General features: G+C 45.1%; 1 protein-coding gene across 3 annotated transcripts in view; it reads right to left on the bottom strand.

Annotated features, from left to right (window-relative positions):
• The window catches only part of NVL (nuclear VCP like), a 77328-nt gene that overhangs the window by 13967 nt on the left and 38548 nt on the right, over nt 1-24813 (bottom strand). For 2 of the 3 annotated variants that reach the window (XM_029934928.1, XM_029934929.1), the window contains 3 exons: nt 20908-21027; nt 16501-16600; nt 7268-7374 (listed from right to left, as the gene is read on the bottom strand). In XM_029934928.1, coding sequence (XP_029790788.1) covers nt 7268-7374; nt 16501-16600; nt 20908-21027 — 327 coding nt within the window. Of the gene's footprint in view, nt 1-2044; nt 2085-7267; nt 7375-16500; nt 16601-20907; nt 21028-24813 lie in introns of those variants that run through there. The other variant, XM_029934931.1, reaches the window with a different exon arrangement.

Genomic DNA, 24813 nt, shown 5'->3' with positions numbered 1-24813 from the left:
CCTCAAAGTTCTGGTGTCCTGAGGCAGGCTGGGGGTGGATCGGAAGGGGTGAGTTGTGAAGAGTCACTCGTGCTGCGTCCCGGTCGGCAAACCAAGGCTTAACACCCAACCCAACTGGAGTCTGGCCTCTCCCAAAAGGCCCGCCGGCCTGGAACTCCCCCGTCCCTACTAGTCAGGGGACATTCTGACAGGTGAGGGGACCTCCCTGGGGGACCTGGAAGAGTGGTCAGCATTAGTGAGACAATTCCCCCGACAGGCCCTTCCAACCCCTCTGGAAGGTGACCTAGTCTGAAATGACGCACTTCTTGCTAATACACTTCCTTGTCCAACCTCCTTTCTGCCTTTAAAATGAAAAACTTTTCTTTTTATACAGCTCTTCTGAGTTCATTTCTACCTGCTGGATAAAATGAAGTGCTCCAAAATTCAAGAACTGTTGAATAAAGCCAATTCGATCTTTAAATTACAAGTGTGTTGTTTGACAACAACGTTAATGTACCAATGCCAAAGGTGCACTTAACAATGGTTAAAATGTGGGCAGTGATTTTCTCTGACCTTGGCCATAGAGACATTCTTCTAGATATGTCTCCTTGGGCAAGAGAAAACCAAAGTAAAATTAAACTATCAGGACTAGATCAAAATAAAAAGCTTCTGCACAGTGAAGGAAACAATCAGCAAAACTAAAAGGTAGCCTATGAAACGAGAGAAGATGTTTTTTTTTTAATTTTTTTAAATGTTTTTATTTATTTTTGATACAGAGAGAGACAGAGATTGAGAGGGGGAGGGGCAGAGAGAGAAGGAGACACAGAACCGGAAGCAGGCTCCAGACTCTGAGCTAGCTGGCAGCACAGAGCCCGACACGGGACTCGAACCCACGAACGTGAGATCTGACCTGAGATGAAGTCGGAGGCTTAACCGACTGAGCCACCCGGGCGCCCCGAGGAGATGTTTGCAAACGGCATATCTGATAAAGGGTTGTATCCAAAATCTTTAAAGAACTTTACACAAGTCAACACCAAAAATCCTATTAAAATAGACAGAGGAGGGGAGCCTGGGTGGCTCAGTCGGTTAGGCATCCGGCTTCAGGTCGGGTCATGATCTTGGGGTTCGTGGGTTTGAGCCCCACATCGGGCTCTGTGCTGACAGCTCAGAGCCTGGAGCCTGCTTCTGATTCTGTGTCTCCCTCTCTCTCTGACCCTCCCCTGCTCACGCTCTCTCTCTCTCTCTCAGAAATAAATAATAAAACATTAAGAAAATTAAAAAAAAGAGAAGAGAAAATGGACAGAGGACCTGAATAGACATTATTTCGAGGAAGACACACAAAAGGCTAAGAGACACGTGAAAAGATGTTCAATATGACCAAATATCAGGGAAATACAAATCAAAACCACAGTGAGGTATCACCTCCACCTGTCAGAATGGCTCAAATCAAAAACACAAGAAATAACAGGTACAGGCAAGGATGTGGAGAAAAGGGGACCTTCAGGCACTGTTGGTAGGAATGCAAACTGGTGCAGCCACTCTGGAAAACAGGGTGGAGTTCCTCAAAAAATTAAAAATAGAACCACTCTCCGACCCAAGAATTGTATTATGAGGTACTTACCCAAAGGACACAGGAGTGCTAATTTGAAGGGGCACATGCACACCAATGTTTATTATTGCAGCACTTTCTACAACAGCCAAATTATGGAAAGCTCCCAAGTGTCCACTGACTAATGACTGGATAAAGAAAATGTGGTAAGTATACACAATGGAATAGTACTCAGCCATAAAATATAATGAAATCTTGCCATTTGCAACAACGTTGATGGAACTAGAGAGTATTTTACTAGGTGAAATAAGTCAGGAAGAGAAAGATAAATACCATATGATTTTACTCATATGTGAAACTTAAGAAATATGAGCAGGGGCTCTTGGGTGGCTCAGTCGGTTGGGCCTCCGGCTTCAGCTCAGGTCAGATCTCACCTTTGTGGGTTCAAGCCCCGTGTCAGGCTCTGTGCTGACAGCTAGCTCAGAGCCTGGAGCCTGCTTCCGGTTCTGTGTCTCCTTCTCTCTCTCTGCCCCTCCCCCTCTCATGCTCTGTCTCTCTGTATCAAAAATAAATAAAACATTAAAAAAAAAAAGAAAAAGAAAGAAATATGAGCAAAGGGGAAAAGAGAAAGAAACCAAGAAACAGACCCTTAACTCTAGAGAACGGACTGCTGGTCACCAGAGGGGAGGGTGGGGGATGGGGATTATATTACTTGTGAGGAGCAGGTTGTATGCAGTGCTGGATCACTGTATTGTACACCCGAAACTAATAAAAACTAAAAAATAATGGTTAAAATGATAAATTTAAGTGAAACATATTTTACCATGATTAATAGAAAGGAAGTTATGTGCTCATTCGGCAGCACACACACTAAAATTGGAACAATACAGAGAAGAAAAAGGAAGTTATGACCCATTTACACTACTTATCCTATAATTCTGAGTAAATATGAGATGTTATGAAAAGCTCGGGTTCAAAAAGCATTTCTTGATATACTATTATTTCAATAACTAAACCTATATTTAGTCACAGAGATCTAGTGTTGTCACATAACAGCGTCTGGAATCAGAATGATATCTGAAATTTGACTGAAAAAAATTGAAAAAATGAACATAATCTTAGCACCATTAATTTTTAATTTCTTGCCAATCTTTGAACACATAGATAGAAACATACATGTCTATATCCTGCTTTTGTGAGCTACCATTTGCTCATCACTAAAAGAGAAACAACAGTTAAATACTTCAATATCTCAAACAGTTCAAAAAGGCAATTGGAAGGATTAAGCATATTCATACATGCAAAATATTTGGAACACAGTTATGAGCTTCAAAAATATTGCCTATTATATCTGAAATTCTTGGCTCGTGATAATTCGACAGATAATGTTTCCAGGTGAGATCTTATGGGACATATTTTAAAAAATAAATGGGGAATTTCGGGTCTTTTAGTGGGATTTTCATCGTTACTTTAAAAATTATACATTATCTGGGGTGCCTGGTGGGCTCAGGCGGTTAAGCATCGCCTCTTGATTTTGGTTCAGGTCATGATTTCATGGTTGGTGAGTTTGAGCCCCATGTCAGCTCTAGGCTGACCATGTGGAGCCTGCTTGGCATTCTTTCTCCTTCTCTCTCTGCCTGTCCCCTGCTCACTCTATACCTCTCTCTCTCTCAAAATAAACAAACATTTAAAAAAAGGCATTATATAAAAAAAGACTGTTATCTCAAAGTACTTGGCAGATATCAAAGGATCATTTTGGCTTTTCGATATAGGGCAAGTTCTAATAACATTTGTTTAAGGAAGAAATGGAAGTTAAAAGAAAAAAATCCCCTTTGCCCAAAGGTTTTTTTTTTTTTTAGTTTTAGTGATAAGCCTCATTACCATATCATTACCAGAAACACCAAAAACAGCTGTCATTGCAAATTTTTCTCTTAAAGAAACAGACTCTAAATGATACTGAGAAGTTGCTCTGACCTACAAATCTTTTGAGACTTTGAGGACCGAGCTGAAAGAATTTTATTGTAATCTCTCCATATTATTTCATGTATTAAAAGGGAAGAAGAAATAGCATATATAACAAACTTGAAGGATTCAAGTAAAATGCCAGCAAACTTTGAAACCGAAAGGATAAACACTGAAAATGCCACTTAGTTTCTCAGTTTGGGCTATTTATAGAGTGTGTGCAGAGATGGAGTCTGACTATGGATTCTCCCCTGAAATCAGAGGTCTGAGTCCTATCCCTCTGCCCACTCTGGCTTTTTATGAATAAGAACATTACAGATCTGGAGAAGACGGATGAGGAAGGGGAGGGGAGAAGGGCCAAGAAGGGAAAGAGGGAAAAGGGGGAAGGGAGGAGAAAGAAGGGAGAGGGGAGAAGGGAGGGAGAGGGGGAGAAGGGGCAGGAGAGGAGTGGAGGGGAGGGGAGGAGGAGGGAACAGGAGGGGAAAGGAGGAGGCGGAGAGGGTGGAGAACACTGCAGTGGGAGCACCTCTGCAAGGTGGGTGCCCAGGCTCGCCAGGGAGCAGGCAGCAGACCCTTAAGGGGAGCAGAACGACCCACTGAGATCAGAGAGAAAGTCACAGACCGTCCCCTTCCCTCTGCCTGTATCACTGACAGAGACTGAGAACTGACCATGTAAGAGTTCAAACCACAAGGCTGCAAAAAGCTGTTTTTAAAATCAAATTGATTTTTCTATCAAAATGTCTTTCTGTTTTTTTTTTCCTTTCCATACTCACAACTCTGCATGGAAGCTGTTCAAAGGATGTTTGTCTCCAATTCTATGCTCCTCCTAAATATCTACATTTATGCCAGAAAACTATTCTTTAAAAAAAACAAAACGACCTCCCCCCAATATACTACATGCTCATGACAGAACATGTGCAAACACAAGGTGGAGAAAGGAGCACATGCAGGATGCTGGGTGACGGTCACAGTGCGTGGTTAGCAGTCACAGCTGACAGTCATACTGGGAGGCACCGACAAAGTGCCCTGGAGACGCACACTGCATTCATACAGTGGGCCGGTTCCCTTCAACTTCCTCCCTCTTCAGGAATGAATGAATATGCTTGCTGTTTTATAAATATGATAGCCTCCTTCGGTCCGGAAGACAAACCCCTCAGAGGTCAGGCCTATGCTTTAGGTTTTAGGGTCCTCACAATTCACACAGGATTAGGAATATGTGTAGTTTACAATAATGTGGGCTAATAGTCTAAACTCTATACTCTTAATAATTTACCTTTGAAGTGGGGAACTTGGAGCATTTACCCTTAGTCTGAGGACTAATAATTTTGGCTAGCGGCCCTGAAATTCTGGACGAAGGAAGTGTCCAGTTGTCCCCCAGGGCTGACGGAGCACACAAAGAGGATGAAACACACTGGGAACAGCCATCAACCAAGGCCCGTCTCGTGTGGCCTGGTCTCACCCTTAATTAGTGATATTCCAGGGGCAAGTGTGAGCCATCACGTCACCACAACTGGAGAGATCTGTGGGAACAAACAGGAAGCGTGTGCACATGCTCGTGCGTGCTTACGCCCGTACACGTCAGCTTTAGCCAAAGCAAACAAGTCCCGGGGAACACAGCTCCCAGACAGAGCCAGGGGAGGGAGAGAAAGGCCATGCGCTCATCACCACACTTGCCAGGTACAAAGACTCAGGGACACACAACGGCAGCAGGGTCTCCTGGCCCTGTCACCATGGACACTTTGGGTTGGATAATTGGTGTTGTGCCCTGTACGGGGTCCAGTCGCACCATCACCCCTGGCCTCAGCCCTACATAATCGACCCCAGATGCTGCCCAGGGGTGGCTGGGTGGGTCAAGAGCTGCCGGACCGACGCAGCGTCTTCATGTCTCTGACCTGCAACCACGTGCTGGTGGCAGCCCGAGGGCTCTCGGGAACTCCCAAGCTCTGAGCTGACTCCCACTTAGGTAACACCTGGGCACCAGAACCTCTAGCAGAATCACCTCCTTGTCTCTGGACCCTCATCTATTCAACAGTCTGAGCGGAGAGTTTCCCTCCTTGGTCTCTGCCCCCTGACTCTAGGGTCAGTCCAGTGTCCTGTTGAAGCTGGACACGGTTCTCACACCCACGGCCTCTTTGCTGTGCTCTGACAAGTCCTGGATTCCAGTGTGCTTCACTGCATAGCCTTCACTTTCCCTTCCTCTGAGCAGTCTTCCAGACTGCTGTCATGGGGGCCTCAACCCACAAAGCCACCCTCGCTCCTCTGTCAGGAGGCAGCTGGAAGGAATGATGGCCCCATAGTCTCCCTCTGCCAATACAGATGGGGGGCATCCTTCCCCCAGGGAATCCTGCGGCACTGGGGGCACAGCCCTGGGAATGAGCCATGCTCTGGGTGGATGGGGCAGGTCCAGGTCACCACACGGGTCACCTTCAGGACAGAGCACGCTCAGGCGTCCTCATGAGGTTGAACTTGTGCTGGCTCAGCTCCTTGTCCCACTCCAGTCTGCAAGAACATGGCTACAATGCAAATGGGAACACAGGCCTCTGGCAGAGTGGGAAGGGGTCCCGGGAGGGGGAAAGGGGTGATGGCTGAAGCCTGCCTCCCCACTGGGACAAGGAGGCAGGGGGATTGTAGGGGGAGAAGAATAGAGGGAAGTGTGGCAGGAAGAGGGGAAGATGGAGAGTCAGGGGACCCTGAAGCTCGGCACAGTGGAAACAGAGGAAAAGAAAAAAGTCAAAGCATGGAACAAACGATAAGAGACAGAGCAGAAATTGGGCAACTCAGAGAAGTAAGGCCAGCGCAGGAATCAGAGGCCCTACCGACGCACAGCTCCCTGTCTCAGCAGCATTAGCACCCCCCACCCAGAATGTGACCCCACAGCCCACACACCGCAAGTGACAGCCCCACTGCCCTTACTCAGCTTCACAGGTGGAGACCAAGCAGAAAAAGCAGGTCATCCACCAGGGGAGAGAAAGATCTTAGCGGCCTCAGACATCTTTACAGGATCAATGTCCGCAGGTCTATTTGCAGAAACACACTCATAAAAACAGAACAGGAATGCCTGGGTGGCTCAGTCCATTAAGCGTCTGACTTCAGCCTAGGTCATGATCTCTCAATTCATGAGTTTGAGCCCCTTGTCGGGTTCTGTGCTCACAGCTTGGAATGCCTGGGTGGCTCAGTCCATTAAGCGTCTGACTTCAGCCTAGGTCATGATCTCTCAATTCATGAGTTTGAGCCCCTTGTCGGGTTCTGTGTTCACAGCTTGGAGCCTGGAGCCTGCTTCTGATTCTGTGTTTCCTTCTCTCTCTGGCCCTCCCCTACTCGAACTCTATTGCTCTCTCAGGAATAAATAAACATTTAAAAAAAAAAAGGCAAAAAAAGGAAAAAAGTTGGTGGACATCAGCATGGAGGACAGATAGACAACACTGTGGTTCCAAAACTCAGTTCTTCTCTGGATATTTATAATGGACCTGTATTTATTGTTAAGGTCCAAAAGTTTCTATTCCATTTCAAATCCCTCTAAAGACAATTTCTCTAAAATAACCATCAAAGATCTAAAAGAACAAAACAATACGATCAGAGTAAAATCTCATGTATATCAGTTGAGCATTCAGCTCTAATTATTCCTTTCATTTTAAGCAAATCAAAAAGAATGCAGTCTCTTCAATGACCAAAATCTGTCTTTGGGAGACATGAGGCAAGCAAATATTGAAAAGCACAGACACTGGTTTGTATCTGCAATGAGACAAACACCCAAAATACACCATTTCCTTTACTCACTTTGGTGATGGTTTTCAGGATGGCTAGACGATCTGCTGGGGGCGGCAAACCCACAAAAAGTATTTTGTCCAGGCGGCCTGGGCGCAGGATTGCAGGGTCAATGATATCTGCAGAAGAACAGAGGGTCAAGACTTCATAAAACAGGATCTTAAAAAAAAATACATTTAATGTGAGAGGTGGGAAGAGTCCTTTTTTGAAAAGAAAAAGCTTGATAAACTCGACTTATTCTCGACTCCCACACCCCACTGACCAGACCACTTGCTGTTCCTGAAACAATCTGAAGCCTCAACTTCCTTCTCTTTGCTCAGTGGTTCCTTCCACTGAAATACTTTTTTCCTCATTTACACTACTGGAATTCTCAAGCAATGCCTCCTCCAGGAAGCCTTCCCTGAGTCCCCCTGAAGAAAGTCCTGCCCTCCTTTGTGCCTACCATACTCTTGGTACCAGGAGCAAAGAGCAAGCCCCAAACTCCGCCTGAAACTGAAGTCCATTAGGAACAAACAGCCCGTACGGACACACACCTAGAATGATATGACTCGCGTTTTCTAATAAACCCATTGAGAGCTAACCATTAATTTACTCTTCCATAAAGAGGTAGAGTTCTTTACAGCTGAAAATCTGATTTTGTTTAGTTTTGTTCTTCAGTTACCTTGAGGAAGCTAAATCACTTAATTCAGTGATTTTTCAATGTTCAACAAATTACCAGACTTTCTCCTGAGATGCTAGGATAAACCCCTCAAAACTGAGGGAAAAGAGAGATTACTGCACAACGTGCACAGCACTGTGATGGAGCACTGCCCCACGTCCCTGGGCGCCATCTTCACTACAGGCCGAAGGGCCCCACACATTCAGGGGTCAGGAACCCTCTGCCATCTAAAACCTTACAGAGGACCCCATTGTAACCTTTCTCTCCTGTTCTTCTCTGACCCCATATAAGTGCAATGCGCTTTGGGCCCTGCTTTCTTCTATGTGACACAATTATCCACATTCAACTAAGTTCTCGTGTGTGTAGGTACTTATCCTGTCTGTACTGCCGGGCAGTATTCCATGGTATGGATACGCCTTGATTTTGGAGTGGAAAAAGTGTCCCTTCTTCTGTTGATGAACATGTGGTTTCCAGGTATCACCCACTACACACAAGCCACCACAAGTGCGCGTGACACGTGCTTGCTTGAGTTTCCCTGGCTGTCTGGTGAGTCCCTCGGCATGTGGCTACTTCACACTGTGGGGTGTGCTGGCCTTAAAGAATCCAACAAAGTATTTTCCAAACTAGTTGTGCCATGGTACATCTCCTACATTTGCCAATATTTGGTACAGTCTTTCTAATTTTAGTTCTTCTTTTATTTATCTTTTATTTTTGAGAGACAGAGACAGTGCGAGCAGGGAAGGGTCTGAGAGAGAGGGAGACACAGAATCTGAAGACAGGCTCTAGGCTCTGAGCTGTCAGTGTAGAGCCCGACGTGGGGCTCGAACCCATGAACCGTGAGATCATGATTTGAGCTGAAGGCGGATGCTTAACTGACTGAGCCCCCCAGGCTCCTCTTCCTTTTTTATTTTAGAGAGCTAGCACGAATAGGGGAGGGATGGAGGGAGATAACCCCAAGGAGTCTCCCAACCAGTGCAGAGCCCAACATAGGGTTCAATCCCACGACCATGAGATCATGACTTGAGCCAAAATCAAGAGTCAGACACCCAACCCACCAAGCCCCCCAGGCACCCCTCGTTAATGTACGGTTTGCAGTGGTCTCTCATGGTGGTCTTCACCTGCATCGTCCTGACAACTAGATGCTGGGCACATTCTGCCACCGGGATCCCTACTGTGGTGAACGCCTGTGCAGTCTTTAGCCAATTTTTCATGTTTTTCTTTTGCTTAGTTTTGAGACTCCATTTTATGTTGTAGACACAGATCTTGCATCAGAGACAGTCTGTAAATCAAGATAGAAAACACTTCTCTGCTTTCTTCTAGGAGTTTTACAGATGTGACTTTTCACTAGTCTTTGATCCATTTTGAGTTAATTTTTTCATGTGGCTTCTAATAAGATAAAGGTTATTTTTCCCACATCTCTGACAGTCCCAGCCTATTGTTTCAAATGCTATTCTGTCTCCACTGCATGGCCTTCATGTTCTATAAAAGCCCAATTATCCAGACCCTCTGCCTCCAGGCCCAGCCAACAACCCTATTCTGAACTTAGCTCCTCATTACCCATCAACCAGGAGTTCCCAGATTCGTCATAATTACTCCACCAAGGTGGAGGCCGCTGCCAATCGCCTGGTCCACGCGCACCTGTGGGCCTCCTAGCCCTCCCTCTCTTAGGGCTTCTATTTCCACTGGGCGGATGTGACTCTGGAGGCTGTGGACCAGGTGAGTTGGCTGAGAAGCCGTAGCCGCTGAGCGTCTCTAGAAGGTGCAAAACCAGTGCAGTGGCTGTGCCCTCTTCCAGGGGATGCAGAAGCTGTGCCAGGATGAGGGGGACGCCATGGAGGCCGCCCTGCTTCTGGACCAGGCCCTGAGTCCTGCCCGCGCAGACCTCCAGTGCCATGACTTCCTGGAGAAGCACTTCCTTGACGGAGGTCAAATGCGTCAGGAAGATGGGTGGCCCCCTGATTCACCTCTGTGGCCGGCTGCCCCCCTAGGTTGGGCAGGGCCAGCATCTCTTGGAAAGGCTCACTCTCCAGCACCACTAGGAGTCTCTGGAGCCCAGAGGGCTCCCTCTGGCAGCCCCCAGGTGCCAGGGCTGCTGCCTGAGCCCCTCCCTCCCTGTAGCCCCCAGGCTACTCTTCAACACCCTGGAGCCTGCTCCTAAGCCACAATCAAATGGAAACAAGAAAGCTTTTTGCAGCAAGAACAGAACAAACCAAAACAACAACAACAGAACCCCAAAAAAGCAATTATCCAGATACATGGGGGAACATTTTAGGCCCTATCATGTTTCAGTGATCCATATGCCTGTGCCAATACCAAATGTGGAAACATCTTTTAACTTAAATATACAGGTAGGTCTACAAGCCAGAGCCACATGCTCAAAAATGAAGCCTGATGTAAACAACCTCAATTATAATTAGAAAGCATTCTTAGTTTAGGAATGTTATAATCATTTAGTATCTTTAACTGAGAAGCACCATATTTACTTTATTATTAGTTTTCTTATTAGTTTATTATTTTAAGGAATGATTTCCTTATTTCATTTAGAGTAAAAAGCATCCTGAGCCCTTTTATTTTTTTTAAGATTTTATTATTTTTTAAGTGATCTCTATATCCAACATGAGGGTCAAACTCATGACCTCAAGATAGAATTGCAGGCCCCCTCGACTGAGTCAGCTGGGTCCACCCACCAAGCACTTTATAGAGATTTTAGTACGGGATGGCAAACTACTGCTGTATCAAAAACGTTTCCAAAATTCTATGTATTACGCCATTTCCCAAAGAAAATCCAGTGCTGTGTGTCTAGAACTCATAGGTACTAATTAGTTTCTTACACTTTAGAAGATGGTAAATAGTAAAGAGAAAGAACAGAAGGGACGGGTGTCGTAGAAGGAAGTGAGACGCATACACCTGGCACCACCCTCTGATGGATAGTCCTCTCAGAAGTGACACCGTTCACACACGCCCTGATCTTCCCCCACTCTCCCGCCTTGGTTGAGGCCAGCTCATCCTTCAGGTCTTTCCGGCTGAGCCTGGAGGCATATGGCCGGGCCCCACGCACTCATATCCACAGCGAGTCCCTGAAAAGGTCCTGTTTTAAGACCCTCCTCAGATCAAGCTGACCCTAATGAAAAATTACCAACCACTATTTCACTCTCCAGCCCTTCTGCTTGAACAATCAACAGTTGGAAAATTGAGCTCTGGGAATTCTGAGATGTAAACCATAAATTATAACTTAAAGGTTAACCTGTTCTTCTTTTAAGACACTGTTGCAGAATCCCATCCTTTAACCGCAAAGTTCTCGCTTCTGTGCACTTGCTTCACCTCCCCTTTGGACTTACGATTGGTCACTTCAATCTCTTTTGAGACAAAGAACTCTAAAATTAATAGGTTTCTGCCAAATCTCATGGTTGTGCGTCAAAATGTGATTGAGCCCTATGTAATGCTGAAAGCTTATGACTGGTTACCTCAATGATGACTTTTTCTGCTTTGCTATGATCTATTTAACCCCTGAGCTTCAGCACAGCGGCGCTCTCTCCTGAGGACTTGCCACCACCCGGGAGGGGCCGTTCAGCCAAACTAAAATAAACCCATATTCCATCTCCATTTGTGTCCGTGGGTTTCACTCTCAGTGACTTGCTTCAGGAGGGAAAGGTCTAACACTGTCACCTGACGACACATCTCCACATACCACCAGCTGCTGAGAACTTTCCAGCTGGCTAAGCGGCTCCCCACCTAGATGCAGCAGTCTGCAGTCAAGATAACACTTCTCACATTTGCAACGAAAAACTCACCCCAAATCCCAAAACATTAAAGACAAAATCCGCTCACTCGCCAACAAAGTAGATGCATGATGAGCCCTCCCTCCCACTCGCTGCTGAGGAAGCACTGCTCTTCCATGGCTCTTCCTACCAACAAAAAGCTAAAATTTAAGAGCTAAAGGTAGTGACTTCCAACTTCAGAAAAAACTCCATCTTGTTACAAATGGACCCTCGATTGTCAACAGAAGTGACAATTCAATTCAATGGGGAGAAGATGCCACACACAGCCGGTGCTGAGGCAAATGGAGTTCACACGCAAAAGGGTGAATCAGGAGCCCTTCCTTGGATCACACAGACCTTAACTCAACACGAATCCAGGACCAAAGTGTGCGCACTGAAAGCTTAAAATCAGCATCACATACAGGGGTTAATCTTTGTGAACCAGAGTTAGGCAATGAGTTTTTAAGATAGGACAACAAAAGTGCAGGTGATTAAAAAAAATCGATAAATTAGACTACCAAAATTTAACACTTTTGTTCTTCAAATAATACCATTAAAAAAGTGAAAAGACAGTCCACAGACTGGGAGAAAATCCATAGAAACCACACACCTGGCTGTGGATCTGTATCTAGAATAAACCATTCTTACTGCTCAATGACAAGGAACTGACACAACAAAAAAAATTGAAGGATTCAAACAGGTATTAGTCAAAAGAAGACACTATGGTAGGATGCTACCTCACACCCATTGGAACGGCTGTAATCAAATAGAAAAGTTGTAAGAAACGTTGAGGGTGTGGAGAAATCCAGTCCCACACTTAGCTTTGTTACAATTATCAGCAAGAACAGAAAATGCTGGGCCATTCTGGAAAAGTCTGGGTGTTTCCTGAAGTGTTAGAGTTACCATGTGGATACCAGCAGCCCTACTCCTGGGTATCTACCCCCAAGAAATTACGGTATCTGTCCACATAAAACCTTGCAGGTGGATGTTCCCAACAGTCTTAAAGTGGGCATGACCTAAATGTCCATCAGCTGGTGAATGGGTGAAATGCTGTACATCCACACGACAGAACGTCATCTGGCAGTAACGAGGAACGGAGTACTGGCCCTGTCACACGGATGTGCTGTGAACACACGTTGCCTAGCGTGAGGGGGTAGACCTCACAGCCGGCACGCATGACTCCACTCACACATGAAGCAGGAAGCCTGGGGAGATAGCTCAGCAGGTGGGAACAGATGGGAAGGGGCAGCTAACACACATGGATCTCTACTGAGGCGGACGGAAATGTTCTCAAATCAGACTGTTGGCACGGCTGCACAAGTCTGTTAATACACTCAAAACCACTGAATCTTGTACTTAAAATGGATAAAGGTATATTATAGATCTCGATAAAGCTGATTTTCTTAGAAACTGGACCCATGGATCCAGCCTCAGACTAACGGGACCATCAATACTACGTCTAGTGAAAATTGCTGTAAGATCAGACAGCTTTCACAGAACAGAAGTAGGTCTCTTCTTACAATTCATGAAACAATACCGAGTTCTATTATTTACAGATTCCCGTAAATCAGCAGAAGTGAGGCCAGGACCCAAGTTACTTTCACAAGGGAAGTATCATGCCAAAGGGTTTGACCACAGCACCAAGTCACTGCACAAGTGCCTTCAAGAAGAACTCAACGACAATACAAGGCCATTTAGACTGGATGCAGAAGAGAGGATTTTACTCGAAACTTTAAGTAGCTGAATGTCTTACTGTAATGGAAAAAAATCTCTTCTTTGTCACCACCCCCCGTGTCACCTGACAAACAACTACTAAGGGCTTACAATGGATAGAGATTCTGAACTAAAGGCTTTCTCTCAAACATAAAACTGCAGACCTAATTCTTGTCCAGAAGTTTCTATGTCCTAATACAGACTTAATTTTTCAACAGAGCTGTACAGAGCAGAAACTCGTCCTGGATACTGTGTTGTTACTGTAGGAAACAGACACCCGTTGGGCAGAAGAGACCCTAACCAGTTGGTGTGGTTATTGGGTTTGGGTTTGTGCGTCCGCAGGAGTATTTAACCAGCGGCACGGCCAGTTTCTCACCGAGAATATCCTTTACAGGAGCCGGTACTGGAAGGAGCATGGCCATGTGTGAGAGACGGATTTTGTCCAAGGACCTCATCTCCTGGGGCTGAGCACAGGGAAGCAGATTATTTCCAGGACAGGGAGGTGAACTCTGGTGTGCCACCCATCACACAAGGGACATCACAGGTCTTCAGAGCAGTGGGGGCAGGGCATAGGGACAGAACAATTCTTTCCCTTGCTTTGTAAAAAACAGCACCTCACAAGTTAGGGGTAAAAATGATGACAGAAATAGAAAATAGGAGAGGGGCACCTGAGGGGCTCAGTGGGTTAAGCATCCAACCCTTTATTTCAGCTCAAGTCATGATCTCACCATTTGTGGGATCAAGACTCCTGTCAGGTTTTGTGCTGACAGCATGGAGTCTGCTTGGGATTCTCTCTCCCTCCCTCTCTGCCCCTTGCCTGCTCATGCTTTCCCTCTCTGGCTCTTTCTCTCTAAATGAATAAACTTAAAAAGAAAAGAAAAAAGAAATCTTACAAGAAGAGGGAAGCGACGCCCTACCTGTACTGTCAGGACATTCACATGACAGCAGGTTTGTGTTCAGAAACCACCAGGGCTGGGGGTGCCTGGGGGGCTCAGTCAGTCAAGTGGCTGACTTTGGCTCAGGTCATGATCTCACAGTTCATGAGTTTGAGCCCCGTGTCAGGCTCTGTGCTGACAGCTCAGAGTCAGGACTCTGCTTTGGATTCTGTGCCCCCCCCTCTCAAAAACAGATAAACATTAAAAAAAATAAAAGTAAAAAAGAATGAAAGAAAAAAAACAAACCACCAGGACTGGCATGAAGTGGCCCAATTTACAGGTACTAAAAGGAAAGAGTTCTGTCAACCCAGAACTCCATACAGGCTTCAAGAAAGAAAGAACCAGAAATCAAGGCATTCTTGGATAAGTGAAAACCAAGAATGCTACAAGCTGAACATACCTAAAAGAATAACTAAAGGGAATTTCTGAAACAAAAAGGAAATGATAGAAAAAAATTAGGAACATCAGAAAAGAAAAAAACTACAGGAAGCATAAAAATTGGGGAATACGAAGCCTCCTTTTCCACTTGCTTGAGTTTTAAATTTTTATTTGACGGGGGCGTCTGGGGGGCTCACTCAGTTAAGCATCTGACTCTTGATTTTGGCTCAGGTCATGATCTCACAGTTCATGAGTTCCAGTTCTATGTTGGGCTCTGTGCTGACAGCCCAGAACCTACTTGGGATATTTTTGCATCCCGCCCCAATCACTCATACTGTCTCTGTCTCTCTAAAAATAAATAAATAAACTTTAAAAAAAATTTTATTTGACAGCTGAGGCAAAAATAACTAGGCTGTCTGAGGAGGTTCTAACACAGCAGAGAAGGGACATCGAGAACAGTCCTGGATGGGGCTGGTGCCAGAACTCAAAGGGAAACAGTGCATGTACCCCTCGCTGGAACTGGTACAGGAAATACTGACATCAGGAAACACCAAGAAGTAAATGTACAGTTCTATACCTGCCTCATCCACAAAAAACACTCTACAAAGAATATGCTCAAAAATAACAGGTAAATAAAAATGAAATTCTAAAAAATGTTCAAGTGACCCACAGGAAAGCGGGGGAAGTACATGCAGGAGGGCATAGGAGTGGCAGAAAGAGAGAATCCCAAGCAGGCTCCTCGATTCCATGACCCCAGTATTATGACCTGAACCAAAATCAAGAGTCGGACCCTCAACTGAGACCCCAAGTGCTCCTCAGTCTCTACTTTCTAATTAAGTTCCAAAGAGTTCCAAATCTTTTAACTCAGGCAAACACCCAGCACGCAAAGCATCCCCAGAGCAGAACCGAAACTGCTCCCTGAAGCAATAGGGACTGCCCTGAGCCAGCAAGACCCCACCCATGATTGACCCCAAGACAATGATCAATCGGTCACTACCCAATGACCTTTGTCCCACACTTTCCTTTTTAAACCTGGACCTCTGTTCAGCACTTTGGGGACAGTCTTTGAGATGCCAGACCATCATCTCCCTGATTGAGTTTTGGAGGGATGGTGGGGTTCAGAGCCGAGTAAGAATTCTTGAATAAGTCTTTGGTGCAAAAAGGGTGATTTTATTAAAGCCTGGGGACAGGACCTGAGGGAAGGAACTGTTGCACTGGGGTTGTGCAGAGTGACTCCTATACTGTGGACTTGGGGTGTTAGATCCAGGGGAAGTTTCTGCTGGGGAAGACTCCAGGAGCCTGGAGGCCCAGCTATTGTCAAGCTAAGGTTGTTTTTCCCTCCAGCAGAGTATTATCATTAAGACAGTAGGAAGTTCCTGGAAATTAAGCTGTTGATAAGGCTGCCTTTTTCTTGTAATATTCCTAAGATATGTGTAAACTGATGGATACTCTATCAGTTAACCATTTGTCTTCTGTCCTTGGGTGGCCAGGAGGGCCTGAGGAACGGCACACACATCCCACCCTGGGGTGGCTAGGGGGTGCTGTCCACTTGCCCCGAATTCCCTCCTCATCCCTGGTGTTGGCCTCATGGAGTGAGTTCCTTTCCTGTCACCAGATCTCCTTTCTCTGCCTTTGACTTGGTGCGTGGCCAGTGGCCACAGCTCGTGTGTTATCCTCGCGCCCCCCCCAGGGGCTCTGGTCCCTTGCACTCAAGAGTACACGTGTTCACACAACACTTCTCAACTGGCATGGATGTGACCCCTGGTGTCCTGGAACCCTGAGGGTTGTGGGCAGCACCCCTACCTGGCCGGTTGGTGGCTGCCATGATAAACACGTGCTGCCGCGCCTCCAGCCCGTCCATCTCAGTGAGCAGCTGATTCACTACCCGCACGCTCGCCCCCATCTAAAGGAAATAAACACATCGCTGTCAGTTTCCAATAAAAAGAAAAATCATCATTCTTCACCATACAAAATAACATACTAACCTAAACAAAAGCTTCTCTCAAGAGGTAACAGCAATTATTTTTGGAGTGGTCACTACATCCAGGCACTGTGCAGCACCGGGGCGGGATATCCCTGGAATCATGTTACCTACTCTTGCACGAGGAAGCTGGAGCTCAGAGGGGCCATGTGTCCAGGCCCCACAGCCAGACAAAGGCATGTCTGGCACACCTAAGTCTCGTACCTCCAAGTTATTCAAAGATGCAATGGCCGTGGGACACCTGAGGGGCTCAGTCAGTTGAGTGTCTGTCTCTTGGTTTCGGCTCAGGTCATGATCTCATGGTTGTGGGATTGAGCCCCACGTTAGCCTCTGCATTGACAGCATAGAGGTTGCTTGGCATTCTCTCTCCTTCCCTCTCTGCCCACCTCCGCAGGCACACACACATTCTCTCTCAAAATAAATAAACTGAAAAAAAGAAGATCTAATGGGGTGGGAAATAATTAGGAACTCCCTGAGTTTGCCCCAATTGGGCTAATGAGGCACGAAGAATTAGAAAACCACAGGATAAACACACCCAAGTTTGTGTAAATAGGATTAAGTAAACAAGATGAGACAAACAGGGCAAAGGCCACCAGTACAGGACAAAGTTACAGGAAGAGGGAATCTCAGGATGAGAACATCCAAGACGAGGTAAACAAGATCAGGTATGCAGGGCAGAAATGCCCCCAATTTAGTATAATAGCAGAAAGCTGCTTTCATAGGAAGGAAGGACCAAAATGGGAAAACAGGAAAAAGGACTTTAGTCCGCAACAGGGCAAAGTTGCTCAGAGTGGACCTACCAGCAAAAGAAAGGTGCCTTGTGACCCTGAGGTAGCATGCTGTTTCTTGTCCCCTAGGCCAGTTTAGGCAAAGAGAAGTGGGCCCCCATGTCTGCTGTAAACAACCATCTGCCCAGCTCCAGGATTTTGTTTTGTATTGGCCCAACCCCCTAACACCACATATCTTGAAAACCCTTTCCCCCACACCCATGAGTCAATGTTTGTGGTTTTGTTGTCTCTTTCTGCATGTCCATCACGCTTATAAGCCTTCTGGTCCTAATAAAAATGGAGCAAGAACCCTTACTCGGGGCTCTTGTCCCCTCCCAGACATTAGCTTCTCTTGCATTTTCAATCCTGCGTCCCACTCTCTTGCTGGACAAGAGAGAACTCCAGACCCAGAGTCTAAGACAATGGCCACAGTGGATTTCCCGTTGGGCAAATGTAGACTCAGCCTGAAGAGAGCCCCTGGGACATGAGATGTTCGAGATCTTTGGGCTGGGACATGAGGCTCCTTCCCTGAGGCCCATGGTACAAAGCAGAGCTACAGCAACATCCATGAGAAAGATCTGGGGTGGAGGTGGATGCCAGGGTAACTCACTCGGACCCAGAAATGTTTTAAAGGCACAATGGAGGAAATGAGAAAAGTAGTGCTGTGTGTGTGTCTGTGTGTGAGAGAGAGCGAGCGAGCGAGCAACAGAGAGAGAGGGGGAGGAACATAGAGATTACTGCCTTTCTTCAACACAGAGGTGGTAAGGAATTCTCTAGAAAAGAAATGGTGCACGTCACCACTCCTTGGAGACACAAAGCTAATATGTCGGGAGATGAATACAGTGACAATCCCGACTCAGAACAGTAAAGCAGCTCAAGACACCAACCAAACACCATCCTGCCTAAACCAGACAAAATACTCAGAATCAGCACAGGAACATGAAGACAGGTTTTACTATATATTATAAATTGTGTATAATAAACTATATATATTAACATTGTATATAAGTTATATACATTTGTATATTTATATTATAATATTGCATATAATATATAACATTGCACGTGATAAAATTATAATTACAACTTATAACATTGTATATAATAAAATTACATTGTATATAATTATAAGTTCTACTATTGTTATATATTTTATAATATTTATATATAACATTGTATAAACTTATACAATGTATAAACACTGTATATAATTATAACATTGTATATAATAAAAATTAAAGTAAGTCAGAAGACTAGGAAAAATGGTACTACCACACATAACTGGACAATGGATTAATTTCTAGCACACTCAAAAGCTCCAGAAATAAAAAAGAAGTTTTAATAGCAAAAAGGTCAAAGTATCTGTTCAGGCAATTTATAAAGGATGAAATACAAATCCATTGAAAACAATTAACCTCACTGATAATCAGGGACATGAATACTAAGATTTAATGTCATGTTTGACAATAAAATTGACAAAAAAGATGGATATTAGCCACTGCTGACGATACTGCTGGTGGGCATATGTATCTAGTATTTTTTGTGAAGGATGATTTAATGTCAGCTTCAAAACCAGTATGTATAGATCTACATACATGTGCATAAAAGTATGTGATTAGAATGCTATTTCAGTTCTGTTTGTAAGAGAAACAATTAGTAGCAATGTGAATGTCCACAACAGGCAATTAAAGAAATCCTTCTGTTTCCAGACTGTGGAATATTTATGTAATAGTTTAAAAATTACACAGGAACATCATCAAGATGCATGACCGAATTTATATAAAACTCTAAACTATACATGTTTTTAAGTTTATGGAGGAAGTTGTAGAATAACAAATACTACACACGAAACTTAGCAGTAAAAACCTACAAGGAGAGGAAAGGGGGGAAAATGGGAAGAAAGACTTTTGAACTATTAACACTTGTACTTATTTGAATTTTGTCACAAGTATGTGTCCATGCATAACTCGTATTATAAACATAAAAAAATAAACATATATTCCTATTTTCTCCTTATTTCTCTCCTTCAGAATCCCCTTCCGGTGAAAACGTACAAAGAGCAGAACACAGGTGCCGGAAAATGGAAACACGTGATAGCAAACATACAAGAACCAGCAAGAACCCAGACGTCGGAGAGTGATTTGTGTGGCCCAGACCTCTCTGTGGCAAGCAGCCAACTGGCCACACCTCACCACACCTCTCCAAACACCTCACCGCCATCTCTCCAAAGTGAAATTACTAGCCAGTAACGGGCCACTGCAAACCGACACAGGGGCTATTGACAAATGAAGGGTTTATCCAGAGCCAAAGACAAGGAGATAAAAAGGAGTAAATTCCAGAGCACACCACGCCCCAACCCACTGGACAGAAAGGGCAGTGCTCTGCTCTAGATCCCACACAAGATTCCAGGATTTGATCACTGTGTGGCCACTGACCTCACCCCAGAGATAAGACCAGAAGATTTCCTAGGATGCTACTGATGACTACTGGATGAGGAAACAAAATCACTACAACATGAATCACACTCACATTAGTCAAGTTTTGTTGTTGAGACTTTGGAATGTTTCCGGAGATTCTAAGTGACGTGAGGCATTTAATAAATGTTTTATAGTCTAAGGGCACACACAAAATAACTATTTGAAGATAAATCATAAGAGAAATATAATCACTTCCTTAGTCATCTAGTCACAAATGTACCCACTAGATAGGTCTTCGTATTGGTTTCCAGAAGGCCACGTGCTCTTTACACCAGTAGACTGGGACAAGGTCCTTCTGATAACAACTGCTTCCGAGCCCTGGCTGGGTGGACATTCCTGTGACCAGTGACCCCAAGGACTCATGCAGGTGGAGTGCAGTGCAGGCCCAATTCCTGTACTCCTCAGACAAGAACTGTGTGGAGTCAGAAAGTGCACTGTCTGGCCCTATTCTTTTTTTGGTGGGGGGAGTGGGAGTGGGGGGAGAAAGAGTGAGAGAGAGAGAGAGAGGAGGAAAGAGACCGAGAGAGAGGGAGACACAGAATCAGAAGCAGGCTCTAGTCTCTGAGCTGTCGCCTAGGGCCTGACATGGGGCTCAAACTCATGAACGGCGAGATCATGACCTGAGCCGAAGTCGGCTGTCCAACTGACTGAGCCACCCAGGCGCTACTGCCTGACCCTATACTGAGTGCGTGGAACCGCGAGTCACATTTTCTTGGGCCTCAAGAGTCCATTCACTGGACAAAGATCAAGATTACAAAGCAGGCTATTCAGAGCCACCATTATTGCGACCCCTCCAGCTGTTCCCACTGTGAGTCAAAAGGGTGCCATCAAAATGACACAAACGGATATGGGGGCTGATGACAACACAACTGTTACATCTAGGCCCTCATTCCAAATCACCAGATTTCTCCACTTAACGAACCTCCGTGTTATCAGGAAATGACTTCCTAAGAGCTTAACAAAGGCTTACGGCACATACACCTACCTCTCGGTCTGACCTTCGGGGGCACAGGGCATCCACTTCATCGAAGAATATGACGCAGGGTGCGGAGTTCCGGGCTCGCTGGAACACCTGTCGCACCGCACGCTCGCTCTCACCAACATACTGAATACACACAGAAATAAAACACAGGGACCAGTCAACTTTGGGGTCTTGGGCCAAATTATAGTAAAACTAGTTTTAAATGACATTTAAATATTAGAGTCCAAAAGTATTAGGTTGATATGCATGGAACTGCTGGTATATAACCATTTTTGATGCAGAAAAATAGTCAAGTGTATGTGGTTCAACTTAATAAAATCACCTATAGATTTCCTTGTTTCTAAAACAAAAACAAAGTGAATGTACGATCTTCTCCAGGTCAAAAACAATCCCATAATTCTACACTTTACTTTGGAAATGATCTCCTAAGGGGCACCTGGCTAGTTCAGGAGGTTTGAGTGACCAACTGCTGATCTCAGGTCAGGTCATGATCTCAAGGTTTGTGACACTGAGACCCGCGTCAGGCTCTGTGCTGATAGTGCATAGTCTGCTTGGGATTCTCTCTCTCCCTCTCCCCTGCTCACCCTCTCTCTCAAAATAAATGAATAAACTTAATAAAAAAAAAATCCCAACTGATCGCCTAAGCCTTATGCATATAAAATACCCAGCACTAGTGGTCATAAATTCAACAGTACTGTACTGCCATTTCCTGCTCATTTCCACGTGGGTCAAGTTGCTAATGGAAGAGCTATTTGTCACTTGGCATCTCAGAAGGCAAAGTGAGCCAGCGAAGCCTCCAACAGGCTTTATAATACAACCGTACCATAAAATCTAAGTCAAAATATAAAACAGTAAGATCCATCAAAATCTAAGTCAAATCTAAAACATATCAACAAAGATAAACCTTACTGTGATATAATAATTTATAAAAAATATATATTTGATCACTCAGGTGACCAAATGTACACTTCTCAGACATATCTGGTCTTTACCCAGCTTCTGAAAACTGTCAGACCCACAAAAGTGAACAGACGTCTTGTTAATAAAGGTGAATTTGGACTCCACCAGAGGGTGGGCTGGCTGTCAGGAGGGCCAACCCCATGGTTAGAAGTCTCCCCCCACCCCAGGCAGAGGAGGGGACTGGAGACTGAATCAGCCAAAGGTCCATGTCTCAGCCCATCATGGCTCCACAGAAACCCAAGGACAGTTTTTGGTCCTTCCCCTCCTGGGGAGCCACAGAGCCGGGCCCTAATAAGCCCCATGAGACTCCAGTTTGGAACTGTGCCCTATGTATCTCTTCATTCTGCTCTTGATTCATCTCCTTTATTATGACCTTCAACCAACTGGTAAATGCAGTGTTTCCCTGGGTTCTGCCAGCTGCTCTGGCAAATTAACCAAAAGTGAGAAGGAGTTTGTTAGAACCTCTAATCTGTAGTTGGTGCATCAGAAGCACAGGTGACAGCCTGGGGCCTGTGACTGGTGTATGCGGGGGAGTGGTGGGGGACACTCCTGCAGGACTGAGCCGTCAACCTGTGGAATTGGATGTCGTGTCCTGGCAGACAGTGTCAGAACTGCACTGAACTGAGTCGGTTCTCAGGCACCCTGCTGGTATCCGAGACTGCTCGATGTTTTGTGGCTGCACACTTCCACACGTCACTCCGTGCTCCTCCGGGTACGTGTGCTCCTAATTCCCATCACCTGCTTCACCTGTCCCTTAACATCAAATATCCAGTGAGTGCTCACATTTCCAACTGCCTCATTAAGCATTTCTGAAACATGTTTAGTAATACTATGAGTCGTTTAGGGATAAATACATATGTAGTAAAAGTGGAAAGTACACAGAGTGAAGACCAAATTCAGGATTATGGTAAGTTCTATGGGAGAGGGAATGGGGGACATGGTTAGGGAAAGTCTGCAGGGCGCTTCACAGGGTTACAGATACATTACTCTTCCTAACTTCTTCTGTGCCTGGAATAGTTCCTCAGACCACGAAGGAAAGGTTATGCTCTCACCTGCAGCCTCTGTTGGCTCTGGGCATGTTCCGGAGATAACACCCAGCTCTGGCTGCAGATGAAAGCCCCTCACTGTCAGGCAGAACCGTATTTCCCAGCCTATATTCCCAACAATCTTCTCCCTTCAAGGTTCATTTCTAATACCTCCTCTGCCAGGAAGCCAAAATGAAGCACAAGGAAAGTAAAGACGCATATACAAAGCCCACAGGAAATGCTTAAATATAAATCCTTATTTTAAAGGAAAGTAACACATATGATAGGAACATATAAGAAGGGGGGGTGATACATTTAAAAAGCCTTTTGAAACAAACAATACGTTTTTTTTTAAGTACACTCCACACCCAATGTGGAGCTCGAACTTACAACCTTGAGATCGAGTCACATGCTCTACTGACCGAATCAGCCAGGAGCCCCCAAATGATACTACTTTTATTTCTTCTTGGTTTGAATGCATTACAGAATGACATTTTTACTTCTCAGGGGACAAAGGAATAATACACTATTCAAAATCTCTTACATTTGAGATATTATACAAACTGCTGAAGGCGAACGAAGTTACCATATGGTACTGTAGCATTTCCCCCCAAAGTACTTTTACTTATTGCGACTTAAGTCATTTGAACTCCAGGACATCAGGATGAGGCAAGCATGCTGGGAGTCACAAAGCCCAGACTCAGACCTCAGCTCCCCTCCCCAGGGGCCACTAGACTTTGGCCAAGGTGTGTGACGCCTCCAGACTTGAGTTTCCTCATTTGGAAATCAGGAATCAGAGGAAGCAATAATCTGCATCTCACAGGACTGTCAACTGTGAATAAGGGAGGGGTTGGGGCACTGACCACCTACCCTGCTGTTGAAAACCCAAGTGTAATAGTTTACTCCCCTAAAACTTAACTACTGATAGCCTCCTGTTGACCTTGGGAACCCTTACAGACAACATAAAGTCAACTGACATGTATTTTGTGTGTTCTATGTATCAAACTGTGAATTCTCACCATCAAGTCAGCTAGAGAAAAGATTAGTAGGAAAATCATAATGAAAATACACTTACAGGACTGTACTATTAAGAAGTCTCTACACAGGTGGGCCTGTACAGCTCAAACCCATGTTGTTCAAGGGCCGACTGTGTATGTAAAGTCCTTGATGAATACAGGGTTCAGAGTATAGACTTTAAAATGCCAGCTGGGTGGCTGATCAGTTAAGCAACTGACTCGCTTTTGGCTCTGGTCATGATCTTGTGGTTTGTGACTTCAAGCCCCACACTGTGAGAGTGCAAATCCTGTCAGGATTCCCTTTCTCTCTGCCCTTCCCTGTACTCTCTCTCAAAATAAATACATGGTCTTTAAAAACTTTTTTAAAATAACATGTCAGGGGCACCTAGGTGTGGCTCAGTCAATTATGTGTCTGACTTCGACTCAGGTCATGATCTCACGGTCCGTGGGTTCAAGCCTCACATCGGGCTCTGTGCTGGCAGCTCAGAGCCTGGAGCCTACTTCAAATTCTGTGTCTCCTTCTCTCTCTCTCTGTCCCTCCCCCGCTCATGATCTGTCTCTCTGTCTCAAAAATAAACATTAAAAAAATTTAAAAATAAATACAATGTCAACTTTTTAAGAAAATTTATTTTGAGTGAGGGAGAGAGAGAGAGAGAGAGAGAGAGAACAGGGCAGAGAGAGCAGGGGAAAAGAGAATCCCAAGCAGGCTCCACGCTGTCAGCACTGAGTCCGACGTGGGGCTCCAACCCACATGACATGAGATCATGACCTGTGCTGGAAGTCGGACGCTTGACTGAATGAGCCACCCAGGTCGCCCCTAAAATGTCAATTTTTTTATTATTTCCATTTTGCAGGAGGAAAAATGGAGGCTCAGACCTGAAGAGACTTCATTAAGAGAGCAGTTACAC

Source organism: Suricata suricatta, chromosome 3 (genome assembly GCF_006229205.1).
Source record: "Suricata suricatta isolate VVHF042 chromosome 3, meerkat_22Aug2017_6uvM2_HiC, whole genome shotgun sequence".
NCBI classification, from domain to species: Eukaryota; Metazoa; Chordata; class Mammalia; order Carnivora; family Herpestidae; genus Suricata; species Suricata suricatta.
Note: the sequence above shows the minus strand (reverse complement) of the source record. Positions and strands in the feature narration are given on the sequence as shown.